This window comes from Glycine soja, chromosome 15 (assembly GCF_004193775.1).
Source record: "Glycine soja cultivar W05 chromosome 15, ASM419377v2, whole genome shotgun sequence".
Lineage (NCBI taxonomy): Eukaryota > Viridiplantae > Streptophyta > Magnoliopsida > Fabales > Fabaceae > Glycine > Glycine soja.
Window position 1 is genome coordinate 50,976,122 of NC_041016.1, and position 19,846 is coordinate 50,995,967.

The following is a 19,846-nucleotide window of genomic DNA, read 5'->3' on the forward strand; positions in this document are numbered from 1 at the left end:
TTTACAACTTTCATAATATTTAAAATTAAACTTCTTTTAAAAATATCACAAGTCATAGCAAAGCCAAATCAAATATGACATCAAATTTAAGTTTAACATTATTCCTATGCGGTCCTCCTCGGGACACTTCGGCTTCTTTCCTAAGGCAAAAACCCTAATTTGCAAGGAGTTTGAACAAGATCAAAGCATGCATAGAAATAAATAGCTAACAGAGAGGAATTAGAAAGAGAAAGTGAATGAGGAGGAACGCAGGAGACGAATTGAAAGAGAAGCAGCATACCCGTGAAACGTCGATCAAAACCTAATTGGTGGATGGATTCCGATAGAGGTTGAAAAGAGGGGTTGAAGAGAGAAGGTTGGTCTGTTAGGGATTGGTTGAGGGACTGCTTCGGTAGGAGGATGAAGTGGCTAGAGGAGGCGATAGAGAGAGAGAGGCAGGGGAGGAGTTTGGTTCTCTTGGTGTGTTCACGAGAGAGAGAGAGGTTTTTGAGATTTTGAAGGGAGGTGAGAAGCCAAACCAAGGAATGAGAGTGCAATGAAGCAAAAACACCCAAAAAAACAACTAAGAAATTATCTAGTGTGGTCGGGAGTATCTATGCTTTTTTTTTTTAATACCTACTTCCTCTTGATAAACTAGTAATGTGTGAAGTTTTTCTTTAAGGATTAAAAAAAATTACTATAATATTTAAAAAAATATAAATGCATTATTTATACATTGTAATTATTAAGTGATTAATGATCGTGCTTAAAAATTTGTATAAATTATTTGGAGTAATTTTGGGGAAAAAAAGTTTTAATATCTCATTGAAAACTAAAGCAATAGGTAATATTAAAAAATACAAGTAGTAGGTATTTCATCAAAGATTAACCACAAAATTAGGTGAAATTTGATTTGAGTGTTTTCTATTTTTATTTTTAAAGAAAACAGAACATAAGATTAAAAATACGTTTATTTAAAATTTGAAAAATATTTTCAGAAAGACAGACCAAAAATTTAAAAAAAAATCAATGTTTTCAGTATTTTTTGAATGAGTAAAAACACAATGACACCTTAAATTAATTTTTTTCCTGAGACATGTTTTCTAAATCTTAAAATTTTAAAAATAAAATTATTTTCAAAAAATAGAAAATAAACACTTAAACCAAGCAATGTAATTTTTCTCAAAATACAATCTAACATTAAAAATATAAGCATCTTTCAATAAGCATTTGAACCAATTTATCATGTCATGAGAAACTAACTTCAACTAAATTCAATTTCCATTTGTGAACAAATGCATGTTTTTTCTTGGAGTGTATAAGGTTTTATTTTATTAATTAGTTAAAAAAAATTAGTATGATTTTTAATATAATTATTATAAAAATTTAAAATTTATTATATAGTGATTTGTTATTAAACAACCGTGTATAAAATATTTACATGATCAAATAGATATATTGTCAAACACTATCAAATGTTTTTTCTTTTTAGTGTCCGTCCTCTTTATTATTTCTTTAGATAAAATCCTTCAAAATCAATTAATTATGTCATGCAAATAATTATCAACCGCATGCACAGGTGGTTTCGTTCGGAAGAATAATAGAAGAGATACAACTTAGATATGCTCAAACACTTGCGTAAAAATTTGACACTCTTGTTAGACTACTATGCACAACAAGATTTGCTCTTTTTTTTTTTTGTCTCATATTACAGAAAAAATAATTGTTCACATTAAATATCATGAAAATTGTGTCTTTGTTTATACAATATCCTTAAATTATTTTGCTTTAAAAGATTATGCTTATTTAAAATTTTGAAATAAAGAATTTATCTTTAAATGCGGTCATTTGTTGATGCCATTTTTAATGAATGATAACGCTGTAAACATAATCATAAAAAAGAAAAAGTAAATCATGTGATTATTAAATTTTAAAATGAGTTTTTATTTTATCTTATACATACATATATTTAAATAATTAAATATATTTGAATTGATATTTTCACATTAAAATAATTTGACCAAATTTTTTATAAATAGTTTGGTCAGATACATCAATTGAAACTATTACTTAAATTATATTTTAAATATTAGTCTATTAAATAAAACTAAAATCATATTTAATGTTAAACATTAAAAATCCATGCAACGTAGGGTCACCTAATTAGTTAGTTAGAAGGCAGAGTTTGTCAACAAAATATGCCGGACCCATTTTTCTGCATCACATATTTTGGTGACTCGAGAAAAGGAAATGCACTTGGTTGGTGCATGTTTCTTGGTTCTGCACTTATTTCTTGTAAAAGCAAAATACAAGCCCGGGTCTCTAAGTCTTCCACTGAGTCTGAATATCGGGCTATGTTTCTAGTCTGTTTTGAAATTATTTGGTGCGTTCATGAAAGACTGGATTGGCAACAATCTGAATGGCGCTAATATTGTCTGCATAGAGAGGTGTAGCCTCGATTCCACATTCACCTAGCTGTTGTCCGACATATCATTCGTTACTTGAAAGGTATTTCTCATAGGGGGCTATTCTTTCCTATTGGGACGTCTCTTTATTTGGTGGGTTATAGTGATGCTGATTAGGCAGGTTGTCCAGATACTCAAAGATCTGTCACAGGTTGGTGCATGTTTCTTGGTTCTACACTTATTTCTTGGAAAAACAAAAAGCAAGCTCGAGTCTCTAAGTCTTCCACTGAGTCTGAATATCGGGTTATGTCTCTAGTCTATTCTGAAATTATTTGGCTTCATGGTCTTTTAGCTGAGCTTGGTTTCCCTCAAACCGAGGCTACACCTCTCTATGCTGACAATACTAGCGCCATTCAAATTGTTGCCAATTCAGTCTTCCATGAACGCACCAAACATATTGAAGTGGATTGTCATTCCATTCGTGAGGCTCTTGATAATCGTATTGTCTCTCTTCCCCACATTACCTTGCAACTTCAGCTTGCACATATATTTACCAAGGTTGTTCCTCGTCTTCGGCATGAGTTTCTCAATAACAAATTGATGCTCCTTGACCACCCGCATCAATTTGAGGGGTAATGTTAGAAAAGGAATTCGCTGGACCATTATTATCTTCCTAAAAATCAGCTGCTCTGTTATATGTATATTTATTTCCTATTATAAATTAGGAATAGTATTCAGCCTATTAATTAGATATATTTAGGATTCCTAATTTAGGTTGTACAAATCAGGAATTAGGATCAATTGTCATTAAAGTAGTTATAAATGCTATGTATTATATATAGAGATGAATGGAGAGAAGAGGCAGAAAAGCCAAATTTCTAACAGAAACATTCCTTTTGGGCCTGGTAGGTGCTGCTGGTATTGCTATCATTACCCACCTTTGGAAAATCAACCATGTCCTCAAGGTTGTAAAGGATTGCAAGTGTGTCTGCTATGAAGCGATACAGCTCCTCATTACATACCTTATTTGTTTAGGCAGCAACCCAACGAAAATTACCATTCAAATGATACTTTTTCATGAGCTTATGCATCTTCTCAATTTCTACAATTTCTGCTCTATCACTGGACTTCTTTACATTAATATAACCAGCTACTACAACAAGGTTGACCAGTTCCCTCAATATGTTGTTCTTACCAAAGCATTCTACCAATCCAGTTATGCTTTTCACTGTCTAACCTTGCCATGGAGAAAATTATGGGCTTTGACTTGTCTTTCAATGAACCAATGTATTCATTGGTCTGCTCAAGATCAAATAACAGCTTTTCAATTGAACTATGCAGGGATGTAAGCCTAGTATGCTTTTCATAGTAGGGGAAATATGTTGACATATCAGCTCCAGGAGAGACAATATTGAACTTGGGATTAAAAACATCAATGCCATAGACAACCCTATAGAGCCCGGGAAGAGTAAAACCAGTGTGGCTCTCATACTAGCCGACAGTATTTTTTGTTCCTGTAATCTCCTAGTATGTACTGGTGATGATAAAATCAACATTATATCTGGCTATTAGGTTAGCAGAAAATTGGCATGAAAAGTGGGATATATCCTCAAATTTCTTCCAATATAAATCTGAATCTGGATATTTTGTCTTCTCAAGTGCATACATGATTGTGCATTGGGTAACTCCCATTTTATAAGCCGATAAAGATGCAACAAGATTCCCATCACTGTAATTTCCAATGATGGAAGCAGGATGCCCTTGTAACTCAACAACAACTTCACTTGCAACAGCTTCTACATAAGTCTAAGTCCACACATCAAACCTTGAGATCCATTTACTGAGAGTTCCTAACTCTGATCTGAATGGAACTTGCAAAATATGAGTATGGTCAGTACCATTGACTCTTTCTAACCGCTGGTTACATGTTGTCCCCTTTGCATCAGCTATTAACCTGGTAACAATTAGAATTCTAGGAGTGAAATCAAGTCCTTGTTTCTTGATCTGAAGGAGCATCTCATTTTCAAGGGCACGCACTTGACCTAGTATATAAACAACTTGCCCACCAATGTCAGGCAAACCCAAGACATTGGCTTGTCCAAAGTAGCCATGAGGAGATAATATATCAACATTGAATACCATTGGCTCTCTCCCAAGAAAAGTCTCTAGTGTATTATGATCAGGAGCCTGAAGAATATTTAGGGACTAGGAGCATATGCATCATTTCCAATACCCGCTCAGCTATATCACCCCAACCTCTCTCAAAATCCATTCCTTGTAATACATATTCAAACTCTGAATAGAGTGTATCACTAGCAAGCTTAGAAAGATAATCCTCGGCCATGGCTAATGCAGACTAAAGATTGGAAAAGGTTTGTACTCTATCATTTGTCATCAGAGTATGGCCCTTGTATTTGTGAGCTCGGAGGAAATCAAGCAAGGGCCGCAAGGAATCTTTGTTGCGAAACATAATTGGTGAAAGGTGGCGATTAAGAAATTGGACACCATTGCCAATGTATGCGAAGTGGAATGGGCGAGGAAATGTGGCATTAAATGGCTCAAAGTCAAGCTCCAATACAAATTGTCATTAATCTTTCCATCTACAAGTTCTTCCTTGAAGCAAAGATATTCAGAAACGCTTAATTGCTCCACGCTGAGGTCAGAGACATTATTATGGACATATTCCCAAACACCAGGTCTTGGACGAACTGGTATTGCCACAAAAGGAGGCAAAAATATGACATCCTTCAAACAAAACAACAAGTCCCTGGAGTTGAATTCTAAAGAAGTGTCCTCAGGTTTCATTGAGAGTAAAGGAAGAAGATGAATCTCTAGATTCGGTTGAAAACCATCCTGGTTCCATGTGTGGTCGAGGTGAAAGGCCAGTGTAGGAAATGCAGAATCATGAAATGATACAGGATGATGTTGGGGCATTTTGTCAAATACCAATCTAGCAGTGTTGGCATCCCCACATTTCACATACAGAGTTATCAAAACATTAACCACATCGACATCTAACTTCAAGGTGCGCACAAATATGGTGCTATCATCTACCCAACTCCATCCTGCGGGTTCTGTTATTCTCCTTTGTTGCATAAGCCTTCTGACTTCAGCAACTTCATTCCATAAAGCTTTTCTTGCATAGATATGTGCTAGTGTTAAATATGGTGCTGCGTTACTGGGTTCCATCTTAATAAGTTGATCAGCAGCCTCCCTCCCGAGTTCTACATCTCCATAAATCTTACAAGAACTCAAGAAAGAACTCCAAATTACATAATTTGGATCATAAGGCATTTCTTCCATCAAATCCCTTGCCTTACTTAAATTTCCGTTTCTTGCATAAAGATCAAGCAAGCATGTTGATCTATATCAGGAGACAGGCCATAATTTGTTGTCATTTTGTTGAAGTATTCCACCCCTTTGTCAAGAAATCCTGCATGATTACAAGCTGTTAAGACAGCAGTAAAGCAGATATTATGATCAGGAATAAACTCTTGCTTGGTCAATAGACAATCAAAAAGTTCCACAGCCTCTGAACTTCCCCCACATTGAGCATAACCCATGATCATGGATGTCCACAACACATTATTCTTCTTAGAAGTCTGATCTAACACACATTGAGCCTCGTCAATATCACCACCCTTTGAATACATATCAATCAAAGCACTGGCCACAAACACATTCCTTTCTGAACCCATTTTAATAACAACAGACTGCACTTGTCTTCCTTGAAGGAGAACTGCAAGGCTGCTGCAAGCATTTAAAATGGTGCATAAAGTATGATCAGTAGGACTCAATTTTTTTCCCCTCATTTCTACAAATAGTTTCAATGCATCTTCACTGTACAGATTTTGAGAATATCCAGAGATCATAGAATTGTATAACAGTATCCTTCTCACTAGTTTCATCAAATAACAATACAGCATCATCAATTTGTCCCCAATTTACGTAACAATCAATTAATGAGCTGACTACAAAATTGTTAGTATCATAGCCCCACTTGATGACATGAGCATGAAGAGTTGAACAATGTTGAAGTGCCCCATTTTTCCCCACACAGGCACTAATGACACTAGCAAAGGCAAAACAATTGGGCTTAATTTGGGTGCATAACATCTCTTTGAACAAGAAGAAGGAATCTCTTCCTTGTCCATTGATTGAGAATCCAGTAATGAGTGAAGTCCATTAATCCTGGAAATATACAGCAGCAAGCAACTGTCTTGTTTAGATTGTTTGTGGGTTGTGCCACCATATATCTAATTCTGATATTGATTTCAGTATGGTAGAAAAGTATACTAGTGCTGTTGGCTTCTTCTCATGTTATTAAACATTGTTACTCTTACTGTAAGGTTCAACATCACAAACAGAATGAGTGCAAAGGATCTCATAAGGTGAAAACAATGAATTAGAATTCAAACAGCACCAAGGCCAGCTGTATACGAAATTAAAACCAACTGCAATTCAGAATATGTCATAAATCATAATACCAAATTCTCACCATGGGAAGGCTATAAAAAGGGACAATATGTTCATACACGACTATAAAGAGGGATAAAAGGAAACGTGTATAACTAGCAATTTTCTAGCATAGTTAGTATTAACCACATCTTTCAAATTATAATCCAATCATGATTCATGACACATACACAACGTGACACAACAACAGAAGAAGAAGAAATCCTACAAAATGATATGTTCCACCAGCTGGAGGGCAAGAATGGGATCAACAAATCTTTGATCAAATGAATGGATATCAAAATGAACAACTACAAAGCTTGCAATAGAAAATGTTGAACGAGAGTAACTGAGTATATAAGTAATAAATTATCAGTTTTCTACTTCCACTCAATCAGCATTTGCTTAAGCAAGCAAACATTTGAAAAGAGAGTATAGTGAATGATAAACAAAGATGAAAGAATATAAATAGAGAAAGAAATAAAGATTGAAATTAACTGAATAAAAGTGAGCAAAATAAAGTGCTCACTCACACCATCCATTAGCTTTTGATTTTGTACTGTATTATATATATAAACCTTTTGTACATAGACGATCAATTCATGTCTTCTTTTCTAATGAACAATTGACTCCAGAATTCAAACAAAATGAAATAGTTGACATGGTGATAAATATCTAAAACAACTAACTCTTCCTTTCAAAAAACAAAGGAATGGTTGTACTACCAAGTTATAAAAATCAGGCCACTACTTAATGCACATGACCAATTTTATGAATACAAAGAGGAAACTCATTCTAAAGATGATAATGATCCCGGCTACTACACCTTTGCACCATGTTTTGGGTTCCTTCAATGTCAACGACCCCCTTTCATTACCGAAAGGGTAATTCAGAATGTAAAACTACACTCTTGATTACCATTTTCGTAATGAAAGAGGGTGTTGCTTGAGTTTCTTGGGGGGCAAGAAGCTGCAGCCTTGATCTAATTGCTCCAAAACTCGAACAATCTGGCAGAACTCAGGCCTCTTCTCTGGTTTCAATTCCCAACACTGCTTTATCAAACCACTCAAAACATGTGGGCAATGTGAAGGAATAATTGGCCTTGAATTCCTATCTGCAACAGCAACAGCAACCTGGATTGGACTCAAGCCCTCAAATGGTACTGTTCCACTCACCAACTCCCACAAGATAAGCCCAAAACTGTACACATCAACCTTTCTCCCATAGCGTTTGCCTTTGATCATCTCTGGCGCCATCCAACGGTACGTACCCCTCAAGGAGTCACACTTCGAAGCCTCACAAGCAATGCCAAAATCAGCAATTTTGAGGCGAATTTCCCCATCAACAAGTACATTCTCCGGTTTAAGGTCTCTATGAATGATCCCTTGTGCATGTATATACTCCATTCCACGAGCAATATCCAAAGCAAAATCTATCACCCTCTTCAGAGAAATTGGCTTGGACTCTAAGTTGTTCAAATACACCCTTAAAGATCCCTTTTGCTGATACTCCGTGAGAATGCAATAAAAATCAGTGTCTTTGTGTGCGCCTATGAACTTCACAACATTTTGATGGTGGAGACGAGGTAGATGTGTGACTTCTCTTAAAAATTGAGCCTCTAAAAGGGATTTTGGGATTCCCTTTTGATCATTATATCGAACCTTGACGAATTTAACAGCAGCATGTTCCTTTTTGTATATACCATGGTAAATTTGACTATGAGCACCTTGAGAAAACTTGTGCCCAATGAAGAGATTAGAAAAGTCAATACCCCATTCTTGTGTAATTCCAATTGCATCATCTCTTCCACTACCATGCTGAAAACACTTTGTTAATGGCCATGATGATGATTCCTTGCGGTTCTTGCACTTATCGTGCAATTTGATTGATAACTTCCCCATAATAAATTAATAACTCTCTTATGAGAAGAATGGTGTCTGGTTATGATTTCGCTGAAACTAAAAACTCTTGATCGAAACCTGAATGAGTAGTGTTTAGTTCCTAGTTAGTCGGATCTAATCAAAAAGTTTGTTTATATCCTATATCAACTTCCCGCCATAATAATTAACAAATGTCCATTTTCTTAAAGTGTTATGCTAATTCAAATTTTAAAACTAATTAGGCATTTTTTTCTTAACTATCCTATCATTCTGGTTAAAAAAAAAAATCCTATCATTATCATTATATATTATGAAAATAAGGAGCATTTGGGTAAGCTTTGAAAAAACAAATTATAGTAAAATTTAAAAAAAAAATTGAAACTACAATTTTGATTTTTGAAAAAACATTAAATTATTTTTTAAGTTTAAAAAAACATTTTAAACATAAATTTAATCGATTGCTCTTACAAAAAAAAAAATCCATTGCTTTTATTACTAAATCAAATTGGTATATTTTAAAATTAAAAAAAATGGGCAGTTTTAAATCTCAGTAAATGGAAACACAATAAGTATAAAATTTGTTACGCTTCTTTAGTTTTTTTTAAAACAGAGAAAAAATGTTTAAAAACAGTTGTTTGAAAAAACTACTTTTTCAATAAGTTGAAAACAAATTTACTGGATGATAGGAAATTCGTTGTAACAAACTACAAACAGGTGATGATAAGAAAAATAACTTTTAAAACAAAAATTTTAAAAAATTTCTGAAATGAAAACAAATTTTAAAAAATGAGAAACAAATATATCCTTGATTTCAAGGTTACCAATCTCTAGAGTTTACCCAAAAACTCTGAGAATTCTATAAATAATAACAAAATATAATAATAACAAAATATCCATAGACTGGATCCGTATGAGTCTACTTCTTGTGAAAATAATAACAAAAAATATATAAATAACATATTAATTAAACATTTCAACAATATAATAAAACAAAACAATAAATCATAAAGTTCAAAATATCTAAATAAACAAGTCTAGTAATAATACATCAGACAATCAATTATCAATTAACTTGTAGATGTTATAGTAGTTTTCATCGAGAGTTTGATGTTATTAGAGAAAAGGGTTTAATGTTATTAAGATGAAAATGACTTACATTTTTATTTAATTTTTTTAACTTGCTAACTGGTTGACTCGATAGTAAACTTGAGAGTTTGTTGATTTGATTTTCTTTTTTTTTTCAAAAACAAAAAAATCACTCCAGCAACACAAACATAAGGATCAGAAGATGGAAGAAAAAAATAATGAAAGAAAATTTAAAAAAGAAGTGATGATAAGAGAAATAGTTTTTTAAAACCTTTAAAACAAACTATTTTTTAAGAATTTCTAAAAGGAAAACAAACTCAGTGCACAACGGATTCCAATTCACATATATACGAAACCTTAGTGCATACCTAATTCCAATTTACAGACGCGCCAATCTACAAATGCACGTATTATGAATTTTCCACGTCTGGTCTGTAAAGTATAATAACTTCAGTGTAATGATTTTCTCCTAATGACCTTATTGACTGTACACTTTCCCTCGTGGAATTTCTGGAAGGAAAGGATGCTTGGGTTCCTTCTTATGATATATATAAACCGTAACATTTGAATTACATCACATCTTAAATATATAGATACTCATAAGTGAGTGAATATTAATTGAACAACTGGGGGGTTTGATTTCATTAATGGGGATCTATGGATAAAATTATGAGTGAAGAATTTGAAACCTAGACAACTAAAGCAACGCTAGGAGTAAGATCCAATGATGTAGATGTATTCAAAATGTATATCTACCCTGCAAACCAAGTCACCAAAAACATAAAATAACTGCTCCAAATTCACGGGAGAGAGCGCATAATCTAGAGTTTTATAAGTAAAAAGATAAGGTTCATTTAATGTATAGTAAGAATTGAATTTTTATCAGTAAAGTTTAAATGATTTAAATGCAAAATTGAAGATTACATTTTACTAGATAAAACCTATTTGAATGGATGCATCAATACTTGTTTTTGTTTCAATTTCCAACATAACTTATTTATTATAATTAGTTGCAATCTTCACTATAAATAGAGAAGAAAATTAGTGGAGAAGATTCACATGAAAAGAGAATGTGTGAGAAGAGAGATTGTGAAACAAAGTCACTTTGTTGAGAGAAAAGTGTCTTTGTGTGAGAGTGTTATCATTTCTTATAACCATTGAGTGGGGTACTCAGGTTTGTAGAGTGATACACAATTTAGGGAGAGTTACAATCTTGTAATCATTTTTATGATAGTGAAATACTTTTGAGACTGTTTCGTGGACGTAGGCAAGAAGTGCCGAACTACACTAAATTCTTGTGTTCATTATTATTTTTCCTATGGTGCAATCATTTTTGTTGTGTTCTCACGATCCTATGTGAGTGTGGTTAATTTTGTTTGAGGAAGCATTGATTACCCAACAATAGTATCAGAGCTATGGCCGAGAGCATACAAAGGTTTGAGATGTTGTTTGATGGAAGAATAAATTTTATGACCAATTTAAAATCATACTCTCATCCTAGACTAACTGGTCAACTAAAATTGAAAATGTTGAGAATATAGAAAGTTAACAAAAATTATCTTCCCTCTTTAACCTCATTTGGGCATAGAAGGTTGATAAAGTCAAAAAAATTCTTTCCATATTCCATTATAGGCATTGCCAAAAAAACATGTGAATTATGAATATGGTAGATTGATATACTATTTAAAAAAGGTAAGATTTGGTTAAAATTTGTTGGAAAATCAAGGAAGTAAATCTTATGGAGATTTACCCTAATGGGTCATGAACAACCATAAACCTGACACTATACTTTAATCCAAAACCTTAAGACTTAAGTTTATGAGTCTTACATTCTCTTATATAGTGCTCAAACTTTTTATTTTTACACGATGAGACTTTACCTCATACTTGTATTCCAACAAAATTAGTAGTAACATGCTTGATGCAATGACAAACATTTGCATAATGACTCCAAGATTTGCACGTGTACGTTTATTTTAAGTTTGTAACTCAAATTCAGAAAGAAAAAAATGGAATTGAATACATGCATATATCAACAATGGTTGCAACATTGGAGCAAAGTAAAAAGGTGCAACAACATAATCATGAAGAAAAAGTGAGGTCCCAATATCCTGGACTAAAGGTGCAAGAACAACGTCTGCAACAGAAAGCATGAACCACTCCACTATTTTTTGGTAGAACCTTATCAACTGAAAATGATTAGGTTTATGCTATACAAGAGACAAGGAAATTTGTTAGTGGCTTCAACCTCACACAAAGTATACATTGTTCCGGCTAGACTACACGTGGTCAAACATGCTCTGCAAAATTGCTAATTCTCTATGCCTTGTTCACACGGATTGTTTGGCCTTCTAACAACTGCAGTCAATAGGTCATCAGACAAATAACATACCACTTTCAGCATAACATTTAAAACTAAACTAATTACTCGTTAAAAGTCTCATTATTTTCTGTCTACAAAATTCAGTCCTATTAGAAAACCAGATCAAAAACATTAATCAAAGTCACAACTTGCTAAGCATCACCAAAATGGGAGATGGATGAGATTAGATCAGCTATTTGGCCATTTGGATGTGCACTTCTATTTTTTTTTATTTTTTTTTTTATAATGGGGAGGATGTGCACTTCTATGTTTATGAGGGAACTAGATAATGGAAATTAAGTAGACCTTATATTTTTTGTAACTATTGCAATTAGGGCTTTTGACTTTCCAGTGAATCGCAAGGTATCCTCACAATATGGGACTAATCCTTTGTCCGGAACTTGTCACACTTGTTCCTTGCCTCTCCCCAATGATATATTTTGCAGGAATCGTACCCAAGTCTATCTTGACAAACTCAGTCTGTGTTGTCAACATTGGATGATTGAGTAGACTATTGTGGTTGTGCCAACAAACATTAATTCCATTCATTACTTGTATTTAAGAAAAAAAGTTTATGCAAATTGACAGTCATCCTGTGATAAACTTAAGATATGTAATGAACTAAAATATGAAATTAAGTTAGATGCACTCGCTAGATTGTATGCAATATTGCAATATCTATAACATTGCTGACCACAAACTACCCTAGCAAGTATATCAAACCTGAACCACTATTATCCGTGAGCATGATTCGAAAAGGATGGTAAGAACTAGTTCAGATTATGAAAAGAGAACAAAATTGGAATGGAATAAAGGAATTTTTACTGAACTAGATTCTTTCTTCAATCAAAGTTTACCAGAACTCAAATACAAAGAAGATGAACCAGCAAAATGCAATAGGTCTCTCTTTCCCAGGAATATCAAGAGTCCTAGCTCTCCCTCCCCTAAGAGTATTTTTAGGATTTGAAATTTAGGAGGAAAAGGAAGGAAGGACAGATTTTGTATTTTTAAATTAAGAGACATATATTTGTAAAAATAAAGAAGATATTAGGACATTAATTTTATGCTAATCTATCATTTTTTTATTTTAAAAAGTTATCAACATAACAAATATTTATTAAAACAATTACCTACCCTTCCATTTCTCTCCAAAGACCCATTCCCAAACATAACTTTCTGAATACGTTCAATCTGTTTACACCTTACTCTCTCTCTTCCCTTTTTATGCAAGTCTTGCAACTGTCAAATTCTCGACTAATGGGTCCCAAGATGGGCACAAGTGGCCCAATGCTCTCCATATTCTTTCTTCTGATGCATTTTTTTCTAATTGGGGGTCTAACATGGAAATTCATCCTCTAGGTGTTTTATTTAAGGTGCCTTCTATTTGAGGTATATTAGGATGCCTCAATTTGCAAATAAACAAGAGAAGTAAACAACTTACAGAATTGTTGAATGATGAGATTGCAGCTTCTACATCCTCTTCTGATGGAAAAGTAACAAAACCATATCCACTGGATTTTGAGGTACCAGGGACCCGTGAAACCTTGGCACTAAGAACTTTTCCCTTCTCAGAAAAAAAGTTTTTAAGAGTATCAGTTGTTACTGTCTTGGCCAGATTTCCCACATACACCTTGTGGGGACTGTCAATAAATTCAGATTCCTCGGCTTGGAGTAAAGGCAAATCTAGTGTTGATAAAGGTTTTTCAGTTACATTTACTTTGATCTCACGCCCTCCAAGTTCCTATCAGAAAAACATAAGTTCACAAGTCCTTAAAGAAATCTAAAGTCTAAACTGCTAAATGAACATCAGCGATCTTTCTATGGGTTCCTGTAAATTCTGTAATGAAACTTACAGTGCCGTTAAGTTTCTCAATCACAGCAGTTGCGTCCTCAACAGTTTTCATGGTAACGAATGCAAAGCGACGGCTCCTTCCAGAGTATTTGTCATACATTACCTATGATTATGAATCATGCATAAAGAAATGTTAAATAGTATTCATTACTAATACAATATTATGTGGTACGCAGATAAAGGATTCCATATATTATGATAACCATACAAATGAAGTTGTTACATATTTATGACTAATAGAGTAGACAATGAATGCACTTTTCAGTATACTATTTTAGTCATTCCATGCTTATCGATACAAACTATAATCATTCCATTGAGCAGTTTAGCATAAAAAAAGAAATAAGTTTGAGTGAGGTTTCAACATTTTAATTCAAAGTTAGTCACTAGTAGTACTTAAAACACTTGAAAAATTAAGGACCTTACTCATGATTATATAATTAATGCCCATGTAATCAAAATTCTGCTATCTTCGTATTAATGCAATTAACAATGAGAGAAAACAGGACATGCACAATCTTGGCTACATTTAAAAAATTTCCTTATGCAACTTGCCTTACAAACCAGAGAGATAATCAACATTAAACTTAAAACAGCCAAGCTTCATGTATTTTCTACCAAAGCAGGGTTGTTGACAAAAATAGCAGCACAGTACATAGAGTGCTCATACATCTCAATGTTTAAATAAGCAAACACTCAACAAGCCCCATGAAGAATCAACTCGAAAAGCCCCCATTTTCACATTTATTTAAATAAGCAAACACTTGAATTTCCTCAACTTTTTCTTAAAGGTTACCAGCACCAAAATTGGATGTATAGGGGGAAATTTCAAAACTTTGACAGGAATTAGCGCATGTTTGGTATTGTTGTTTTAGAAAAACAAGTTTTTTTTTATCTTTCAAAAACTTTTATTTAGATTTTTCCATAGCACTTTTAAATTAAGAGTTATATATTTTTATAAAAATAAACAAAAATTAGAAGTTAAGTTTATATTAGTCTATCACTTTATTTCTTTTATTTTAAAAAATAGAAAATCTATAACAATATATAAAGGTCATACCAATTTTTCGTGTACAGATTTCCAACTTCTTAGTTCATTTTACTCTTCAACTGCTACTGCACACTCTAATTTCAGTTTCCTTTTCAAAAGCATGCTACTTTATAAAATACTAGCTCTTATTTTCATCATCTTGCCGGGAAAACAAAACACAGATAGATAGGGACGATGTCTTTCCACTAGTCCTTATTAAGAGAGAAGTTTGCTCTCCCCTCCCTTGACTTCCAAAACCCAACACTCAATCTTGGAATCAAATCCATATTCACAAGCTTTTTGATAGATTCTATAAGCTTATGCAAATCCCTTAGTAAAGCACATCATATCCTCAAATTCCAAACAATAATAACAATTTTGAAAGATTCTATAAGCTTTATCCAAATCCCTTAGTAAAACACCCCATTCCTTCAATTCCAAATAATAACAACAACAATAACAAAACACCCCATTTTCAAATTCATTTAATAAACAAAAACCCAAATGCACTTCTTCAATAAATTTTTCTTGACCACCATAATTGGGGCCTTCGGCTCCTTGCTGACACTCCGAGGTATACCATAAGTTTCAGTATTTTGACCGACTATGAAACTAATCTTCGGTTCAAGACTACAACACACTTAAAGCTCTTCACCTCGCCAGCTACCGCTACCCAAAGATGTGCTTAAAATTCAATAAAATTTTAATCAATTGGTTTCTTCCCACAAGCCACACCCATTGGATTCTCCAATAAAATTCAATCCAACACAAGAAAAAACTTCACAACAGCGAATTAGGAAAACAAAAAGCTAAAAAGCTACGAAAGGGTGAAAATATGAAATACCTCAGCTTTCTCAACAGCGCCATGCTCCTGAACAATCTTGGCAAGCTCGTCATTGGTGACAGTGCGGGGAATGTTGCCAACGTAGAGCCTCCTCGCGGCCGCCTCGGTCGCGGTGGCGGCCTGTTCCGCCACCGCGGCAAAGGGTCGTCTCCCGGAACGGCGTCGTGTGGTGAGAAGAAGGGGTCGCAGGTGGGTCGCGGAGGGTCTCGCGGTAAAGAGAATTTGAGTGGAAGAGCTTGATGGGGTTGTGAGGGAAAGGAGATTATATGGTAGAAGGAAAGAAGAGTGAACAGAAGCCATTGTTGTTGTGTGTGATGTGTGAGAGTGACGAGGATATTACAAAGGAACAATGAAGTGAGGTTTTCGTTTTGCAGGAACAGAGTCGGAGGTTTATCTTGTTATCTAAATCGTGTTGGTTGGAGAGTATCCATTTTGGTTTTGGATACGTGGCTTTTATTGGGTCGGGTTGGCCTCTTAATCGGATTCAGACTCGGATAACATTCTTTTTTTTAGAGGGACTTGGATAACATTAGAAAGTAGAAACTAAGGTTAATTTATTTAGGACAAAAATAAAACTTAGAATAAAGTGGAAGGGTGAAAATATAGAGTTTCAATATTTTTTTTTCTGTGGTGGAATTGTTGTTAGTCCAATAAAATTTTACAATTTTACATAGAGAGAATTGAATAAGGATTTACCCACTAAACAAATCATTCTTCACATTAAACACAATAAAATCTTATATCAATGTATCGACCAATTGTATGGGTTATATAAAGTTTAAATATAATGAAGCCTTGATGACCAATCCATTTTACATTAGATTAACAATACATACATATATTAATTTAAATATAAAAATATTATAAAAAAAACTAAATATAAGTGTAATAAAATGTTTAAAATTATAAGATAAGTGTACAAGTAAAATGTGCAAGTAAAATGTGTCACCGTATGAATAACAAAAATGCTTATTTACACTTGTTGAGATTATAGGATGAGCTTAATAGTTATGGATCGATAGTATAAAATATTTTTATACTATCAATTAATTTTAAATCATCATTGATATGATTTTGAAGATGATTATTATAAAAATCAATTATAAAGGAATGGACCTAAACTTAGATAAGAGGGGAGTCAAAATATAAACAATTAAAGTTCATCCATAAATATATATACATCAAATTCATACAAAAATTTGTACTTTTATATTATAAAATGTTAATTGCATCAATAATCTATAAAAAGATCTCGCTTGCATGTCACGAAAATTATCTCATATCTACGTAAACCTTTTTAGCCAAATTCTTTTCTAAAATAAATATTTGTCTTAACAAAAATTAGTATTAATTTTTTTCTACATCACAAGTATCTTCCATCGGAGACAATAATCATGTTTGATCCTTGTAGAACCTTTAACAAAAATGAGTGTAACAAACATTATTGTGATATTTTTTAAAATATTAATAAAATATGAAAACTACCCATACTTCGTATCAAGAAAAACTTGGAATACTACTTGTTTTTACCAAGTTCTAGTATGCCTGAGCTGTTTGCTCTGGTCTTCAATGTCTACTCTGATGTCCTCTACATCTCCTAGTCCAAGCGAGGTGTGGAGTACATGAAAAGATACTTTGATGTCTAAGTCAATAGGTGTTTCAGATGTGTGTATTGTGAACGAATTGATACTTCTCTTCATCTTCTTATATTCCCATGTTTATAAAGCATAGTAGTTACTGACTTGATAATTGTCAAACTCTATCTACTATGGACGTGTAGGAGTAGTGGAGTACTTGATTGAAGATAACTGAGTAGTTAGTGGGTCCTTTACGGTACACTACTCTTTAAGAACTTAAATGACAAAATGATACATTAAGAAAGTCTAGCTCAATTGACTGAGCAGAGTATATGAGTTGTTAAAATGATACAACTAATTTCAAAAGTCCAATAACTCCCTCATTGATAATTAACAAAATTTAGCTTACATATGTTTTTAATTTCTTAAATTAAGGCAAGTTTGTTTTTAGTCCTCTAAATCAAAACTAATCAAGTATGTTTTGTTATCTTTTTGACACATTAAAAAAAATCCGCATAAAGCTAGCTATTAATTAAACAAAAATAAAAAAATAAAACCAATGATTACACATATCCACTCATATTATAACAATTTAATAAAATTAAGTACGTATTTATTGAAACGCACCGTTTAAATAAAAAAAGGAAAGAGAAAGAAATAATAATATAATAATACAAACTCTCCCCCCTCAGCTAAAACTCCCGAGACCCTTCTCCCCCTTCCCGAAACTTCCATTTTCTTTTTGTGCAGCAGCCCATCCCCTCTCAAAGCTAACACTTTTGCCCCGAAATTTAATCTTTCGGTCCTTCACCTATCTCCTCCCATGGTTCCGAAATTTGCAAGCTTTTTACATCTTTGGGTTTTTCCAAGCACGAGGAGGTGACGGGAAAAAGGGGAAAACACTACGCATTTCCTAGGTTTTTCTATTTGATCTCTTTAAGGTAAATGTTTACGACCCATTATGTTAGATGAGTATGTTATAGCACTAATTAGTCATGGGCTGTGAGAAAAAGAGTTAGAAACTATGTATTAGAGATTATTGTGATTTTCTCAAAACTCTAGGTTTGCTAAAATTGGGGGATTTTGTCTAATCCCTTGTTCTATTATTTAAATGCTTAGGTTCTGTGAAAAATACAGTGATTGACCTTTCTAACAGCGGTAGAAGTCAATGATTGCGTTATTTAGGTGAGTAGCTAATATACTTAGCGATTTTCTTAAAGTTCATTTATGGAGAAGCAAGTATACTTTCGAACATATATGTTTTTGGTAAGCTTTGAAATTTATTTTGAGATATTGATAATGTATAAGGATGAATGTTGAACTGTTTGTTTAATTATATTTATGTTGAGTTCATGAATGATATATGTCGTTTTCTACAACGAAGAGATAATGTAGCCTATGAGATAATTTCTCATAGTATAATGATATATGTCGTTTGCTAAAACGAAGAGATAATGTAGCATATGAGTTGAATTCTCATAGTATAATGATATATGTTGTTTGCTACAACGAAGAGATAATATAACCTATGAGTTGAATTCTCCTAGTATAATGATATATGTCGTTTGCTACAACGAAAAGATAATGTAGCCTATGAGTTGAATTCTCATAGTATATTTATATGTTCTGTTCACTGCAACGAAGAGATAATGCAGCCTACGAGCTAAATGTCGTAGTTATATAATTACCGTTCACCACAATGAAGAGATAATGTGGTCTATGTGCACATAGTAGAATAAATGCTTGATTTTTAAAGTAATTATTTTGAATACCAGATTATGAGAAATTCTGAAATGTATATTCTTTGCGTACATGGATTTCTAAAAGCAACTGTATCTTTCGTTCATTATTTATTGAAATGTCATTTTAATATCTTTTGAAATGGAAGGATTCATGTTAAATGGTGCTCTCTTTCATGTCTGCTTAGTATATTATGCTCTCACTAAGTCTTTGTGACTTAACCCTTTATGTTACTTCTTTTCTCAAATACCCAGTAGTGGAGTAATCAATTTCCTGGGATTTGCTGACACACCCAGGAACTTGATTATCTTTTTGGTAGGTCCCCATTGTGTCTGATGGATTTTTTGATTGTAACTCCAGTATAATGCAGCTATAGGGGCCAAGGTAGTAAGAGATTTAGAGAGAATTCTTGTATTTTGGGATGTAAATGCTTCTCTCTTGTAGCTATGATGATGATGAACTTATGATGTTTTGAGACACTTGGTGATTAGTAATTATAATCCACTTTGTTATTAAATGGATGAGATGAGATACCAACATATGGATTTATCTAGATATATATATATATATATATATATATATATATGGTGTGCTTTTACCGGTTATGTTGTATAGGTTAGGCTGGTCAGACTAAGG

At 33.3% G+C, this 19,846-nt stretch overlaps 2 protein-coding genes and 2 pseudogenes across 2 annotated transcripts; all 4 read right to left on the reverse strand.

The window, feature by feature from the left end:
* Positions 1–3,454: 3,454 nt before the first annotated feature.
* LOC114387751 lies at positions 3,455–5,230 on the reverse strand (annotated as a pseudogene).
* A 92-nt stretch (positions 5,231–5,322) lies between these two features.
* LOC114386278 lies at positions 5,323–6,245 on the reverse strand (annotated as a pseudogene).
* A 1,324-nt stretch (positions 6,246–7,569) lies between these two features.
* LOC114386279 (serine/threonine/tyrosine-protein kinase HT1-like) lies at positions 7,570–8,740 on the reverse strand. Its single transcript, XM_028346238.1, has one exon. The coding sequence runs from the start codon at positions 8,738–8,740 to the stop codon at positions 7,754–7,756; it is 987 nt and encodes a 328-aa protein (XP_028202039.1). The 3' UTR covers positions 7,570–7,753.
* Positions 8,741–11,799: 3,059 nt separating this feature from the next.
* Positions 11,800–16,313, reverse strand: LOC114388575 (30S ribosomal protein 2, chloroplastic-like). The gene is made up of 4 exons (XM_028349125.1): positions 15,894–16,313; positions 14,021–14,122; positions 13,609–13,908; positions 11,800–12,163 (listed from the first exon to the last, which is right to left on the reverse strand). Exons 1-4 carry the CDS (start codon positions 16,191–16,193, stop codon positions 12,125–12,127), a joined length of 741 nt encoding a protein of 246 aa, XP_028204926.1. The 5' UTR covers positions 16,194–16,313; the 3' UTR covers positions 11,800–12,124.
* Between the last annotated feature and the right edge of the window lie 3,533 nt (positions 16,314–19,846).